Here is a 15658-nt window from a genome sequence, read left to right as displayed (position 1 = left end):
GTATCAGTAGTACTCTGCATTAATGTGAAGCCCTTAAGAGTGAAGCTACATGCTCTTGTACTCTCATCCTCTGGAGTCTGAAGAAAGGTCCAGATTTGAAATATTACCTGTCCATTTCCCTCCTCAGATGTTGCCTGGCATTCTATGTTCCTCCAGCATTTTGTTTACATGGAAACATAGAAAATAGGTGCAGGTGTAGGCCATTCAGCCCTTGGAGCCAGCACCTCCATTCAATATGATCATGGCTGATCATCCAGAATCAGTACCCCGTTCCTGCTTTCTCCCCATATCCCTTGATTCCGTTAGCCCTAATAGCTATATACACCACACTCTCTCTTGAATACATCCAGAGAATTGGCCTTCCACTGCCTTCTGTGGCAGAGAATTCCACAGATTCACAACTCTCTGGGTGAAAACAATTTTCCTCATCTCAATCCTAAATGACCTACCCCTTATTCTTAAACTGTGACCCCTGGTTCTGGACTCCCCCAATATCGGGAACATTATTCCTGCATCCAACCTGTCCAATCCCTTAATAATTTTATATGTTGCTGTAAGATCCCCTCTCGTTCTTCTAAATTCCAGTGAATATAAGCCCAGTCGATCCATTCTTTATTAGTTTAAGATTTTGCTGAGCAGATCAGGCAGCATCTGAGGAGAGAAATGCGGATGATGTTTTGGATTGGGTCCCATTTTGCAGTCTCTGGAGGATAGCAGGCCTTAAGAGTTTGCAGCTCCCTGTATCTTCTTGTATCTCCTTGCTTCTCTCTCTCTCTCTCTCTCTCTCTCTCTCTCTCTCTCTCTCTCTCTCTCTCTCTCTCTCTCTTGCATTCTCTCTCTGTCTTTTTAATCCTTTTGTTCATCCTCTGCCACAATGCTTGCTCCTGCTGCGCACATCAACAAGTTCTAGAAACAATAATCACCAAACTTAAACGCCTACTTAAACACCAAATAACTTTATAAGTAACAGTTGAAATCTTTAGAGGGAATAGTTGGGGCTGAGGGGGGAAGGGGCCGGATGATACATGTTTGCACCAAATATTATCTAATCCGCATAAGTCGAACACATTGTCATGGTCCAGTTTGCCAAAATTGTCATCACAATCTGTCTGACCTATATGCTTCCCACATGCGAGAATATCACAAGCACAATCACCCTTCCCAATATACAAATCAGGGCAACTCACACTGCCAATGTGCATAAGGAATGGACAGGTGACGTTTAGGGTCAGGACCCTTTTTCGCTCTTCTAGATAGATAGATAAATTATTGTCACATGTACCGTGAAGGTACAGTGAAATTCTTTGGTTTTTGCACACACTGTACACAACAGAGTCGCCACAAGGTGCCGACAAAGCTACAAAAGTACCCTTAAATATTTTTGGTCCCTTCTTTGTTTCCCCCCGCTCCCCCCAAAACACCACCGGTTCTTGGCGCCCCCCCCCCCCCGCGCTGGGGCCCCTTTGTTCTCCACGACACGGCCTGTCCACCTTGGCCCCCAGGAACTCGGACCTCGATGTTCTACTTCCTTCCTCGTTCTTGGTGTCGTGGTTCTCTTCAATGCCGATGGCTTAGGCCCGGGATCGGAGTCCGTGGTGTGCGAGCAAGGCCTGCTATTCCTACCGGTAGGTCCTCCAACGTCGCCACTCTGCGACGAGCGATCCTCAGTCTGCAACAGACAGTCCTCCAACTCCTTGACCAATGCCTTCAATATTACATTGGAAAACAGGATTCTCCTCAACATGTCTTAGAGTCAGAGAATGATGGAGTCATACAGTGCAGAAATGCTGCGTCTATGCCGTCCTTTTTGCCCATCCACACTTATCCCATTTGCCTGCATTAGGACTGTATCCTTCCATGCCTTGCCTGTTTAAGTGTTTGGCTAAATACCTCTTAAACATAATAATTGAATCTGATTCTGTCAACTCATCTGACAGTGCTTTCCAGATATTAACTAATCTTTCTGCAAAAAAAACCCATACCCTTCAGATCCCTTTTAAAACACCTTCCCCTCACTTAAACTATGCCCTCTTGTTTTTGATTACCCTGCTCTGAGGAATTGATTATCTACCCTATCTAAACCACTCATGATTTTATATACTTCTTTATCAGGTCTCCCCTCAGCCTCTTATGCTCCAGGGAAAACAATCCGAGCCTATCCAATCTCTCCCCATCACTAAAGTGAAAGTCCATCACTTCCAGAGATCAGAAGAATACTGGTGTAGCCATAAAGTGTTTCCCTATTAGGAGATAGTGATTGGATTTGAACAGCATAAGCTTCACGGATGATCAAAAGCATAGTTGGGGCTGATTTTGGACTGAAATTGTGACTGAGGGAGTGGCATTAATTTAATGTTGGATGGGTCCTGATTAATGGGACACAGTTATCTCATTGCACATTATCCAATTGGGCATCCATTGAGGCACTAGGATCGTATAAAAATGATCATAAATCAAACCTGAATATATATTTTTTAATTTAAAAGTATTGTGTATACAATATTCATGAATAATACCAATTGTTTAAAACTTTGATTAGTACAGGTGTCAGAGGTGGAGAGAAGGCAGAAGAATGGAGTTAGGAGAGATAGATCAGCCATGTTTGAATGGCAGAGTAGACTTGATGGGCCGAATGGCCTAATTCTACTACTATTCCTTATGACATACCTCTGCTGGGTTAGATAGTGCATGTAAAAAGCAAAGTGCTGAAACATTTACTGTAATTTTTTTTAGACTGCGGGTAGCTTCTTGTTTTTAAGTGTATTTGATATATTGTTTATGAAACACTTTCTACTACTACACAGGAGAAAACGGCGAGGAAAACCGTTGAGCCAAAATATTTTGAACAAACATTTTTTTTTCCCCCTCAATCATAAGAACTGAAGTTTCTAATGTTAGAATTTCAACTGCAATGAGAGACCAGCTGCTTCAGACAGGAGACAGTACACAGCTCTTGCACAATGACAATAATTGTTCTCTTACAGTATTGATCAGAGCACAAGGGAGACCATAATCAGACAGTTTCTCTTTTTTTTTTAACAATGTGACAACAGTTCAGCTCCCTTAAACCTTTCCATTGCAAAAAATGCTATGGTACATGCTCTTCTTTTGCTCTGAGCTGCTTTGAAATCAAAATTGATCGCACGGTTTTTACACCAACTCATTCTTTCCTGATGCCTCAGACCTATGGAATTACAATCTCTCTCTGCAGCTCTGGCATTTCGCTTGCTTTGCAAGAAGAAGGTTTCCCTGATATTTAAAAAAAAGTGTATTTTGCAATGATAAACATGTTCAAATAGCACAGGTTTTGATTTTCCAGAGTCTGTTAATGTCTAGCTGTGAATAAACTTCAGACTATTGTAACATCATTGCGCTAATATTGTGAAATGCATTTAATAGATTCTTGCTGTATCATTATTGCTAATTATTCCTAATAAGTCTGTAATACTGTGGTTTCTAAATGTCTGGAAATGCAATTTTACACCAAGGGAAATTACTAGGTAGGAAAGAAGAAAAATAGTAACATTCATCCAAATATTTAAAAAAAAAAAAAATTCCTAGAAATTAGATTTCACCCATAATTTGTGCATGAAGTGTATTTGTGTATGTAGTATTACTGCCCAATTATGAGACTATGAGAACATTGCGAAATTAGTGAAATTTACCTTTAAATCATTGGGCAGGTTTCTCCCCTCATTTTTTTGGAGCATTGAAATACCACTCGCACCGTTCCCAGTGATAGCTCCCTGCAGAGATCACTGCCTTGAGAGATCATGGGGAGTATTTCACTCTCTGAGGCAGCAACTGCAGGAGTGCAAATGCTACCAGGGGGAGAAGAGAATAGAGCTTCACTGTCAAGTTTCACTAAGCTCCTCTCCTGATACCTGTTCACAAATCTTAAGCCCCAAGCCCGTGTAATACAATACTCTGAGCAATGATGCACATAGTACAGAGGAGCTGCAAAATATTTCATATTTTCATGTGTTAGGGCAGGAATAAAGCAAGTATCTTCCTTTCTCACCGTGTTGCATTTCCAGTCGTTACCAGCCTTCCTTCACTTTACCTCCCCTTTCCCAAGACTTTGGGATAGTTTGATACCAGAGCTAGTTGTAATTGCTCAGTCCCATTAAGTGACCAGACTAATCAACCACAGTTATCTAATTTAGACCTGAGATTTGACTGAGTTTCACAGGGTCATATTATGCCCGAAGAGGATTGCATTTAACCCACTGTAGAACAATTATTGTTGATTCACTACTTATTTGATAGGTGAGTCAAGTCAAGTCAAGTTTATTTGTCACATGCACATACACGATGTGCAGTGAAATGAAAGTGGCAATGCCTGCGGATTGTGCACAAAAAAGAATTACAGTTACAGCATATAAATAAAGTTAATACAGAGAAGACAAAATTTAGTCCCTGGAGTTATAAAAGTTAACAGTCCTGATGGCCTGTGGGAAGAAACTCCGTCTCATCCTCTCTGTTTTCACAGCGTGACAGCGGAGGCGTTTGCCTGACCGTAGCATCTGGAACAGACCATTGCTGGGGTGGCAGGGGTCCCTCATAATCTTGCTTGCTCTCGATAGGCATTAGAAGTGCCTTTGCTAATTTAACACAACACTTCACACTGTCACAGATTGGATAGCACTTTGGAATATCTGTAAGAGACTCTACACAATTTCAGGTTACTAATTTTAATCTATTATGATTTTATGTACATAAGTTAGGTATATTGCATTTTATTTGCAGCTCCATACTGCTGGACCAAGTGTTTCCAAAATTTTGTTCTTATTACATTTTTGATGTAGCACTTAATGTTAGCATTTTAATAAGAACCTTCAATAATTCCATGACATTCTCATTAGAGTTGTTCACAGAAGTAATTGTTTTCTAAACATTTAATTCACCATACCATTATGTTTTTTTTTTGTTTCAGACTACAAAAGGTGTGCAAGATTGCTTACAAGATTAGCTGTGAGTTCTTTGTGTACACAACACTAAATATTTTGCCATGTAAGTATATATAAATGAAATAGTCTCACCTTTAAAGTCTGAAATGTAGGTACCATATGATGACAGTTAATAATGGAACATTTAGGGTTTGCCAGAATTAGTAATTTGATTAATTTGAAATGTTTGCAATATTTGCACGGTATTTTGGAAGCTTGCTGGATTAGTATTATGATAAAGCAAGCTGCTACTCTCAGAAGGAGAATTGGGAAATGGCTTATTGCGTTTCTTAATGATAAATAAAAAATGTCAAAGAGATTTGCAGATAATCTTTACACTTATCCATGTGCATTGGAACTCTAAACCTCTCTACATGTTTATCAGTATATTTGTGAGACCATACAAAAAATACAGGTATTCATAGATTTAGAAATGTTAGTTTATTGAATTTGCACTGTAACTCCCATTCGTGGTATGTGTCTTTAATTTATTAAACTTTACCATGACAATCTCTACCAAAAATACCAATGACACGCCTTTCCAATTTATGGAATTTCACCCTACACCATTTTCCTGGAATACTTTCCTTTCATAAACAGAGCTGTTTAGTAAATGTTCACAATTCTGAGTGATTTAGTTCCCTGTGTATTGAAGGCAGCAGATGCATCAAAGTACTTGTAGATAAGTGCACACTACATTGGTGTGAATATACATAAGCTATTTATATATTAAAATTGGTGCATGTTGTTAAAATTGTGTCACTGTAAGTACTTCTTCAACTAATGGATAACATGGCACTAAGAAAGGTGGTCAGGGAGGAAGATATAATGTTGGAATGCCATGAAAGAAGGTAAAGGAGTTGGATTAATTCACAAAGGGAGAGAAGGAATGGGTGACGTTTCGGGTCGAGACCCTTCTTCAGACTGAAAGGAGTTGGATCCTGGCTGAAAGTATTGCCAGGTTTGGAAGTGGGCTATTTTTTATATAGGACTTAGCAGAAAAGAGCAGTGTTGTTAAGTTGTCCAGACAGCAAACTAGTGCAACTAACTGCAAAACATTAAACATTAAATGTTAATTAATTATTATTTTTTAGATAGTTGCACTGCCTCACTCTCTGGACAACTTATCAACATTGCATCTTCCTCCCAGTCCCTTATAAACGTGGCCTATTTTTTTGCTCTGTGTTGCTCACTGTCATCTGGAAGGATCTAGTTAACATTGGTGCTCCAGTTACAAAATGAGTTGTGACAGTAACAGCGAGCATCTGCAAATTTGGCAACAAAAAAAATGGCAATAGCCAATTCCTCCCTAATGTTTTTAATTATTCAAAAATTCTGCATTACTTCTATTAGAAAATCACACAGAATTGTCTTTGACTGCCAAAACCAAGCTGCTGGGGGAACATGATGGGTCAGGCAGCATCTGTGGAGGCAGGGGGATGGTGGACATTTTGGTTCGAGACCTTGCATTAGGACTTAAAGTGTGGAGGAGAGATAACCAGTATGAAGAGGTGAGGCAGGAGATGGCAAGTGGTAGGTAGAACCAAGTGAAGAGGGGCATACTGTGCAGTTGGCATCAGAAGAGGGATTGGAGTGATAGAGTTTGATAGATCGGGGCTGAAAAGGAGAGTGGGGAAAAAAGGCACCTACAACCAGGTTGAGGAATGAAGATAGAGTCAGAGGCAGTAGATGCTAGAATCTGATCAGTGAGGATAATGATAAGTGGAATTGGATAAGGGAGGTGTAATAAATGGGGAAGGGGAATGAAACTGAGAGGCCTGTCCTTACTATCTCTGGGTATTTAGATAAAGTTTAATGAAACAAGTTAAAATTAGGATTCAAAATATATTTTTAATAGAAGCTCCTATTGACAAAAAGATTGAAAACTAGTATCCCAAAGCAAATGTTACATTGGGTCAGGTTGATCCAGGAATCACCAGGGGTTGAAGAGCATGTTATAGTTTGGGAGAGGGTGATTAGCTGCTTTTTATGACCTGCACAGAGCAGAGCAGACTGCAACTATGGTGACGCCACCACTGGAGGATGCAGGAGTTTTATTTTCACATTTGTTCATATTCTCCAAACTCTGTTGTTCTTTCCCGCAGATCAGAATCCCATTTACTTGGAATTAGTTTTTAATATGGAGAGGCATGGACATGATTCCAGCTATGCCAGGATGCAGATTATCATCCCTCCAACCTCTGCATTTAGCTGATCCACCATCCCTTGGTCAATTTTTGTTACTGACTAGACCAAGTGGATCCGTTGGGCCCAAACCTCTCCTGCATTGATGCAGCACCCTCTCCTCCCCCTCCTCCCCCTCCCCTCCCCCCCTCCCCTCCTCCCCCCCTCCTCCCTCCCCCCCTCCCCCCTTCCCCCTTCCCCCCTCCCCCAGTAGTGGTAGGCATCCTAAACTTATTAGCATTGAGATATATTGTTTTCCAGGTCTGACAATTTTTTTCCTTCTGGCTTCAGCAGCTAGATTTATGGGGAACATGAATTCATGTCTTCAGGCTTACCACTGAGGGAGTTGTGGATACTACCCACTTAGCAATCTGTGCCCCTGATCAATCCAGCACGTATAATAACAAAGAGTTTTCTCATCATTAATATGAGCACAGCGGTAGAGTTGCTGCCTTGCAAAGCCAGACCCGGGTTTGATCCTGACTATGGGTGCTGCCTTTATGGAGTTTGTACGTTATCCCCAGGTGCTCCTTCCACATTCCAAATACTTACAGGTTTGTAGGTTAATTGGCTTCAGCAAAGATTGTAAATTATCCCTTGTATGCAGGATAGTGTTAGTGTGCAGGAATCGCTGGTCAGCCAAAGGGCCTGTTTCGGCACTGTATCTCTAAACTAAAAATGAAACAAAAAATGCTGTACAGCTAAAACTGATACTTGTACAGTTGTGTTACGGGAAGAAGTAGCCCTGGCAGCTTCTTCTTGTGGCAATCTAAAGTCCTAGATGACTTTGGAGCTACAAGGAGATTCAATGTAATAAAAAAGAACTGCAGATTCTGATTTATACCAAAGATAGACACAAAATGCTGGAGTAACTCAGCAGGCCAGGCAGCATCTATGGAGCAAATGGATCGGTGATGTTACGAGTCAGGACCCTTCTTCAGACTGAAATGGTTGTTGTGTGCTGCATGGTGCACAACCTAATCTAGCAGTAGGAACTTGCAGTGTAAATTTATTAAAACCTGTCTTATCCATGTACCTCTCTAATTGTTTCTTAAACATTGCAATAGTCCCTGCCTCAACTACCTCACAGCTCGTTCCATACACCCACCACCCTTTGTGTGAAGAAGTTACTCCTCAGAATCCTACAAAATCTTTTCCCTTTCACCTTAAACTTATGTCCCCTGGTTCTTGATTCACCTCCTCTGGACGAGACTCTGTGTCTACCTGATCTATTCACCTGGTATCATCCTTTCGGGTTGAGTCATCATCCTTTTTATCCCTGGCCAATATTAGTTCAGTCAGTTTAGTTTATTGTCACATGTACCGAGGTACAGTGAAAAGCTTTTTGTTGCATGCTAACCAGTCAGCAGAAAGACAATACATGATTACAATCAATCCATTTACAGTGTATAGATACATGATAAGGGAATAACGTTTAGTGCAAGGTAAAACCAGCAAAGTCTGGTCAAGGATAGTCCAAGGGATATCAAATGGGTATTTATGACTGAATCAACATTCCCATTGGTGTTCTTGGGAATATATTTTGTAGATGCATTGGCTGTCACATTTCCCTGAACAACATTAACTAAACTTCAAAAGCACTTTGCTGGCAGTACAAATGGCCTAGGACATTGTGAGGTTGCAGAAAACGGATTGCATTATTCAAAGATTTTTTTCTTTGAAGATTATTGGCCAAATAGATGTAACCTTAGTAATTTAATTTATTCATGTTATTTGCACCTTTTTAAAATTGTTTGTCATAGAGTGTTAAAATAGTCTGCAATCACTTTGATATTAGAAATGATCACCCTATAAATAAAACTAAGGAAAATTCCAATCCACTGGCAGATACAAGAAATCTGTAAAATGTGTTTTGACCCTAAAATATTGGAGATATAAAATACTGTGGAAACCAAATTCAAATCTATAGGGATAATTGCATTACAATAATCAAAATTAATTAAGAAATAGTTCAAATATGTACCATTGTAAATAAGAGAACTAAAGCTTTTCACAGTACACATGACAATAAAGTGAACTGAACTATTGAAAGAATCGACAGTCAATCTCTCTCTGCACATTGTGTAGGAAAATAACTGCAGATGCTGGTACAAATCGAAGGTATCACAAAATGCTGGAGTAACTCAGCAGGTCAGGCAGCATCTCTGGAGAGAAGGAATGTGTGACGTTTCGGGTTGAGACCCTTCTTAAGACCTTGACTCCACCTTAACCTTTACTCCAGCTTTTTGTGTCTATCTTAAGGGTCTCGACCTGAAACGTCACACATTCCTTCTCTCCAGAGATGCTGCTTGACCTGCTGAGTTACTCCAGCATTTTGTGATACCTTCTCTCTGCACATTGGTCTTTGGGTTGCCAGTTCAAGTTGTGGATTTCCCAGTTCAAGTTCTAGTCTAGCTTGGGATCCAAGGTGGAAGTTACTGTTAAGACCATGACCAGCGATCTACTTTACAAGCATCATTGACATTCTCAACAAATCAGTGTAATGTTGATGTTGCCTGATTTCTCATTAGATCTTCATTTTGGGGCACATGTTCCACTTGCGCTGGCAACTCTACGCTGACTCTCAGTGTCCCTGACTTACAGTTTCAACTCTGTGTGACCTTTTCTTCTGCTACATCCGTACTTTCAAACACTTCCATCAAATGAAATGTTTGTTCCTCTATTTTCAGAACACACCAGAATAGGTCACTCTGTCCTCGAGTATGCAGTGTCGGTCCAAACAATAATGTCTGCTCTGCATCTCAAGCTCGGTTCCATTACCGAATTATTAGGCTGGGAAGGAGTGGGAGGGACAGGGTGAGAATGCTAATATCCAGCCACGGAGTGGGAGTTTGGGGATCGTGTGACCCAGAGTCTTTTTCCAGAAAGCTGTCAAGATTAATTCAAAGGCCAAAGGGGAGTGGAAGCAATGGAAATAATTTTATTTTTTTTAAACGAATTGGCAGTTATAAAGATGATAAAAATGTGGGAGAGGCCACTGAATAGGTCTAGAAATTTAGCTTGTCTGAAAAATAAGCATAAAATACTTGCAAAATAGGGTAGGTGTTAGTTTGCTCAGTGTACATACCCACTGCACAAGCACTCTCAATACTTCACCACAGTCCAAGTATGGGTTCCAACTCTAGGAAAATCCTGCCATCACCATGAGCAGTGTTATGTAGCTTCACAATAACTTCAAAGTTTTAATCTGTATGCCTGACATGTTCTGATAAATTAATGCACTGTATACTATATTTTATATTATTTATATGAGAAGCTGATGTGGTTTAGTCTCTAAATTATGTTTCTTTTTCGTGCAGACCCAAGTCATTGAAGATGGAAATCTGTGTTGCCTCAGAAGTGCCTTGAAAATGTCCCCAAAATGATTGGAATTACAGCTGATGTTGCTTTGGTTTACAGCATTGTTTATTTTAACATCTGAATGCTTTTTATTTCCTTATGAATGTGTATGTGTGAGAACATTCCACTTTCTGTTAATTAAGCATATTTTTGATTTATAATATTATTGCTTTGAATTCAAATAAACCAGTTATTTATTGAAATACTCTCAATATAATGATCTGCACTGATGACATAATTAAAACAATACAGAAAACCCAAATGAAGCAGTAGGCTGAATAGGTTCACGTTGTATTGACCTTCCTTCTGAGAGGCTGCGGGGCAATTGACCAAGAAAATAAATTTCCAGCATTAGCAGTTCCTTTTATCAGTAGTGCCAAAAATGTGATATTCTAATCAATAGGATGGAAGATAAAGCATTGTGTTTATAAGGATATAAGTTGTATATTAAAGAGGCCCATATTATTCACAAAGCTTATGACGATCAGCTAAAATGAAGGCACATTAATTACTAGAATAAATGTTCTTTGAATACTTTTCACTCACCACAAATTCATATTTTGACTGTCCCCCTTTCGGTGACATGGCTTTATGCTGCTGATTGAGAGTGTTGCGCTTTATAAGTGTTCTTTGTTAGGTTATTGTATTTTAAATTTAAAGATTCTTCATGATCTTAAATGGGCCAATCTGATGTGCTAATTATTTTACAATAGATTGTAAAATTTTGTTAAGACTCTTATTCATTCTTTGCACTGAGCTTGAATGCAATGTGATTCACTTTCCATAGAAGCTGTAAAATGAACTTTATTCTATACAAATAATAATGAAAATATCAGTTTGACACTTTAGTTCTGAAGCTCTGTTACAATGTACTGCGCATTGAGAATTTACGCTCAAAATGTACCTTGCTTTGGAATAGTATCTCACAGCTATTATGAATTACCATTGGCACTGGCACTTATGTAAAACAATGCAAATGTAAATATTGGAAAAGACTGGAATACAACAATGCTGTTTGATGGAATAAATTGTAGTAATAACAAATATCGCTCTAGATATTCTGTATTTTTCTTTGTTTTGGGTTGCAGTTTGTGGGGAATTTTATAACGAGGGTTAATCTTCACAATAAATTTTAATCACTCTTATTGTCATTACCTCCCTCCCCCCAACTCTTATCAAGTGTGTACGGTATGCAGGTGGTGTAAAGGCCAACAAATTTGATGTCACCCTAGGGCCCACTTCATCTTTGTTATCTTTCCGTTGCCCTGCCAGCCAGAACTCCCATTATGGGGCTGGCTAGGCCACCTTCAAGTCTGGAAATCACTATAAGGTTGATCACTGAAAGTGAGGGGAGTCTCACGCTTTCTGGAATCTGCAATTGCAGAAATGCAGAGGATGATATTAACTATCCAGAAGAGGCCTAATTTAAACTCTCTGCTGCACACATCCAAAAGCAGTCCTTCCTCCTCACACGCAACAGACTCTACCCCTTTCCTTACATCTCCAATCCCCTCTGGGTCTCCCCTCCCTCCTGCTTTAGGCTCCCGAGCAATCCTTATGTAACTATGAATGTTTGGCATGTAGAGAGACTGATCTGAATTGCACGGTTTAAAAATAAAACTTGTTGTGGGAGAGCTGTCTCTGTTAATTTGCAAGTATTTGTCATAGTGCAGGTTTGTGGCTATAGAGTCCAGGCACCTTTAATTACAGAGCCGTAGACACCATGTTGTTCCTCAGCAGCAAGATCCAATTTCATGAGTGGTCAGGACCAGTCAATAATAGGTCAAGCTGATTGAAAACATGTTTGAACTTAAAGTGCTCATTGCTTACACCTGGACGCAGAAGTCACTCCAAAGGGTTGTAACTGGACAAGAGCTGGCTCCTCTATAAAGCTGCAGTGACCTGTTTTTTTGTTGTTGTTGCCGGATTCAGCTCAGTGCACTCTAAAATGCGTACCCTATGATTACAAAGGTGCATTATTGTCATGTGCAAAGCATAGTGAGATTCTTTATCGAGTTGCCAAATTTGGCACCATTTCCAAAGTTCCAAAGTCCGCGTGCCGGGTCTTGTGGAGCAGCGCCCCAGGCTTCTGTAGGGCTTCCAGCTGTCACCTTCATCTGGATCATTCAATGAACCAACGACCCTCTTCGCCTGGCCACCTTTATACCCCGGGGGGCACCTCCTGTAGCTTGACCTTGAGGGCACGGCAGGTATGACCTCGCTTCACTTTCCTACCAGCCTTGTTCCTTGGGACCATTGTCGCTGGCTCCCTCCTCTTCGGTTCTCCGGTCTTCAGAAGACAAGCAGGGGCCGAGCTCGGCGGCCTCCCCCCCACAGGCCACAGCCTACTGGGTCTTTTGGTGTTTACAGGAATTGTTATTTCTTTCGGTATCAGTATCTCCAACTCAGCTGTGTATTTTTCCATGAGAGCAATTGGAACATGCATTAAGGGGTTGGCATATTTCTGGTCCATTATGATGATCTGCGTCACTTAAAGTTTTGGGTTGTCTGCCTGCAGGCAAGATTTCATGGATGGATTTAATGTGGTCTTGTTATATATTGACAGCAGATGATTTGCTAGTTTTAACTTCGCTGTTTTGAGATGGATGGATTAGTTCAGGAGGAAAATACTCATTGCTCCAGCGTTGAGATATCACTGGTTGATCTTGTATCAGCATCTATGTATGGATACATTCAATGATAGTCTCTCCACAGAATAAATCGTGTTTTACACCAGTTACGGTTTGTTCAACTTGTGTTCCAATCTGAGCCTGTCCCTGTCCTTACATAGTTCATCATTGTCCTCTCATAAATTTCGATCCCCTGCACTATGAACTATTTATAGAATTCACCTTCCAACCACATTGTGCACATTCTTTCACAGACACCGGATATTTCTCTTCTCACCATTTATTTTGTTGGCTGCAATGATTGCAACGTCAAGCAAAACCTTGGCTGTAGTCTGCCTATTCATCCTTTTACAATCACATTTACCCAGCCAATTAACCTACATACCTGTACGTCTTTGGAGTGTGGGAGGAAACCGAAGATCTCGGAGAAAACCCACGCAGGTCACGGGGAGAACGTACAAACTCCTTACAGTGCAGCACCCGTAGTCAGGATCGAACCTGAGTCTCCGGCGCTGCATTCGCTGTAAAGCAGCAACTCTACCGCTGCGCTACCGTGCCGCCCTAGGCTTGTATACACTGGAATTTAGAAGGATGAGAGGAGATCTTATCGAAACGTATAAGATTATTAAGGGGTTGGACACGTTAGAGGCAGGAAACATGTTCCCAATGTTGGGGGAGTCCAGAACAAGGGGCCACAGTTTAAGAATAAGGGGTAGGCCATTTAGAACTGAGATGAGGAAAAACTTTTTCAGTCAGAGAGTTGTAAATCTGTGGAATTCTCTGTCTCATAAGGCAGTGGAGGCCAATTCTCTGAATGCATTCAAGAGAGAGCTGGATAGAGCTCTTAAGGATAGTGGAGTCAGGGGGTATGGGGAGAAGGCAGGAACGGGGTACTGATTGAGAATGATCAGCCATGATCACATTGAATGGCGGTGCTGGCTCGAAGGGCCAAATGGCCTCCTCCTGCACCTATTGTCTATTGTCTATAATATAGAGACACAAGAACGCCGATGCTGGAATCTTGAGCAAAACACAAAGTGCTGGAGGTATTCAGGGAGTCAGACAGGCTACACTAACATAACTTAGTTATGAATAAGGACAAGTGCTAAATTGAGGCACGGCAGGTTACAACATTATTAGGCGGGAGCCTAATTGGGTGCAGCTGTTTTTGGGAAAGTCAACATCAGGCATGTGGGAGTCATTAAAAGACCAACCGATCAGAGCTCAGGACAGACATGTTCCAATAAAGGGGGAGGATAATGACGGCAAGATAAAGGAACCTCGGATGACCAGAGGCTGGAAATTTGGTCAAAACAAAAATGAAAGCATATGTAAGTTCAGGAAGCTGCAAATAGTCAGAGCCTTTGAGGAATATAAAGCAAGCAACATAGAACTCCAATGGGGAATTAAAAGGGGCCATCAAATATCATTGGCATGTCATTGACAATGACATGTTAAAAGAACAGATTACTAAGGAGAAGGTGCGAGAAAAACTGAAAGGCCTGAGGGTGGATAAGTCAACTGGACCGGATGGACGGCATCTGAAGGAGGTGGCGTCAGAGATTGTGGAGGCATTAGTTGTGATATTTCAAAAATCACCCACGTTAGGAGTGGTTCCTGAAGATTGGAATATCGTGAATATCATCCCGCTATACAAGAAGGGAGCAAAGCAGAAGAGTGGAAACTATAGGCCGGTTGGCCTGACTTTGGTGGTTGGTAAGAATTTAGAGTCAATTATAAACGATGAGGTTACGCAGTACATGGAAGTTCACGATAAAATAGGCCTAAGTCAGCATGGTTTTCGGAAGGGAAGATCTTGCCTGGAGTTCTTTGAGGAAGTTAATAGCAGGACAGACAGAGGGGAGATTGTACTGTAGATGTTGTTTACCTGGATTTTCAGAAGGCCTTCGATAAGGTGCTGCATGTCAGGCTACTAGGGAAGATGGGTGCCCATGGTATTGAATGGAAGATACCAGCATGGATAGCAGGTTGGCTGGATGGCAGAAGGCAAAGAGTTGCAATAAAAGGCGCTTTTCAGGTTGGCTGCCAGTGTCCAGTGGAGCCCTGCAGGGGTCGTTGCTGGGGCCGCTTCTCTTCACGTTGTATATCAATGATTTAGATAAGGGGATTGAAGGCTTTGTGGCCAAGTTTGGAGATGATGCTAAGATAGGTGGTGGGTCAGGCAGTGTAGAGGAAGCAAGGACTCTGCAGAAGGGTTTTTGACAGGTTAGGAGAGTGGGCAGAGAAGTGGCAGATAAAATTCAGTCCAACAAATTGTGGAGTCATGTAATTTGGTAATAAGAATAAAGGCGTAGATTATTTTCTAAATGGAGAAAGAACCCAGAAATCGGAGGTGTAAAAGGACTTGGGAGTCCCGGTGCAGGACACACAAGAAGTTAATTTGCAAGTAAGGAAGGCAAATTCAATGACAGCATTTATATCAAGAGGAATAGAATACAACAAACACATATATAATGCTGCGACTCTATGAGGCTCTGGTTAGGCCACAGTGGAGTACTGTGAGCAAATTTGGGT

The 15658-nt window shown here is 41.0% G+C and overlaps 1 protein-coding gene across 1 annotated transcript in view; it reads left to right on the top strand.

The window, feature by feature from the left end:
- The window catches only part of alkal1 (ALK and LTK ligand 1), a 43115-nt gene extending 32489 nt beyond the window's left edge, over positions 1–10626 (top strand). The window contains exons 4-5 of the mRNA XM_078398542.1: positions 4937–5013; positions 10454–10626. Coding sequence (XP_078254668.1) covers positions 4937–5001 — 65 coding nt within the window. The 3' untranslated portion in view covers positions 5002–5013; positions 10454–10626. The remainder of the gene's footprint in view (positions 1–4936; positions 5014–10453) is intronic.
- Positions 10627–15658: the final 5032 nt, after the last annotated feature.

Source organism: Rhinoraja longicauda, chromosome 4, assembly GCF_053455715.1.
Source record: "Rhinoraja longicauda isolate Sanriku21f chromosome 4, sRhiLon1.1, whole genome shotgun sequence".
NCBI classification, from domain to species: domain Eukaryota; kingdom Metazoa; phylum Chordata; class Chondrichthyes; order Rajiformes; family Arhynchobatidae; genus Rhinoraja; species Rhinoraja longicauda.
Note: the sequence above shows the minus strand (reverse complement) of the source record. Positions and strands in the feature narration are given on the sequence as shown.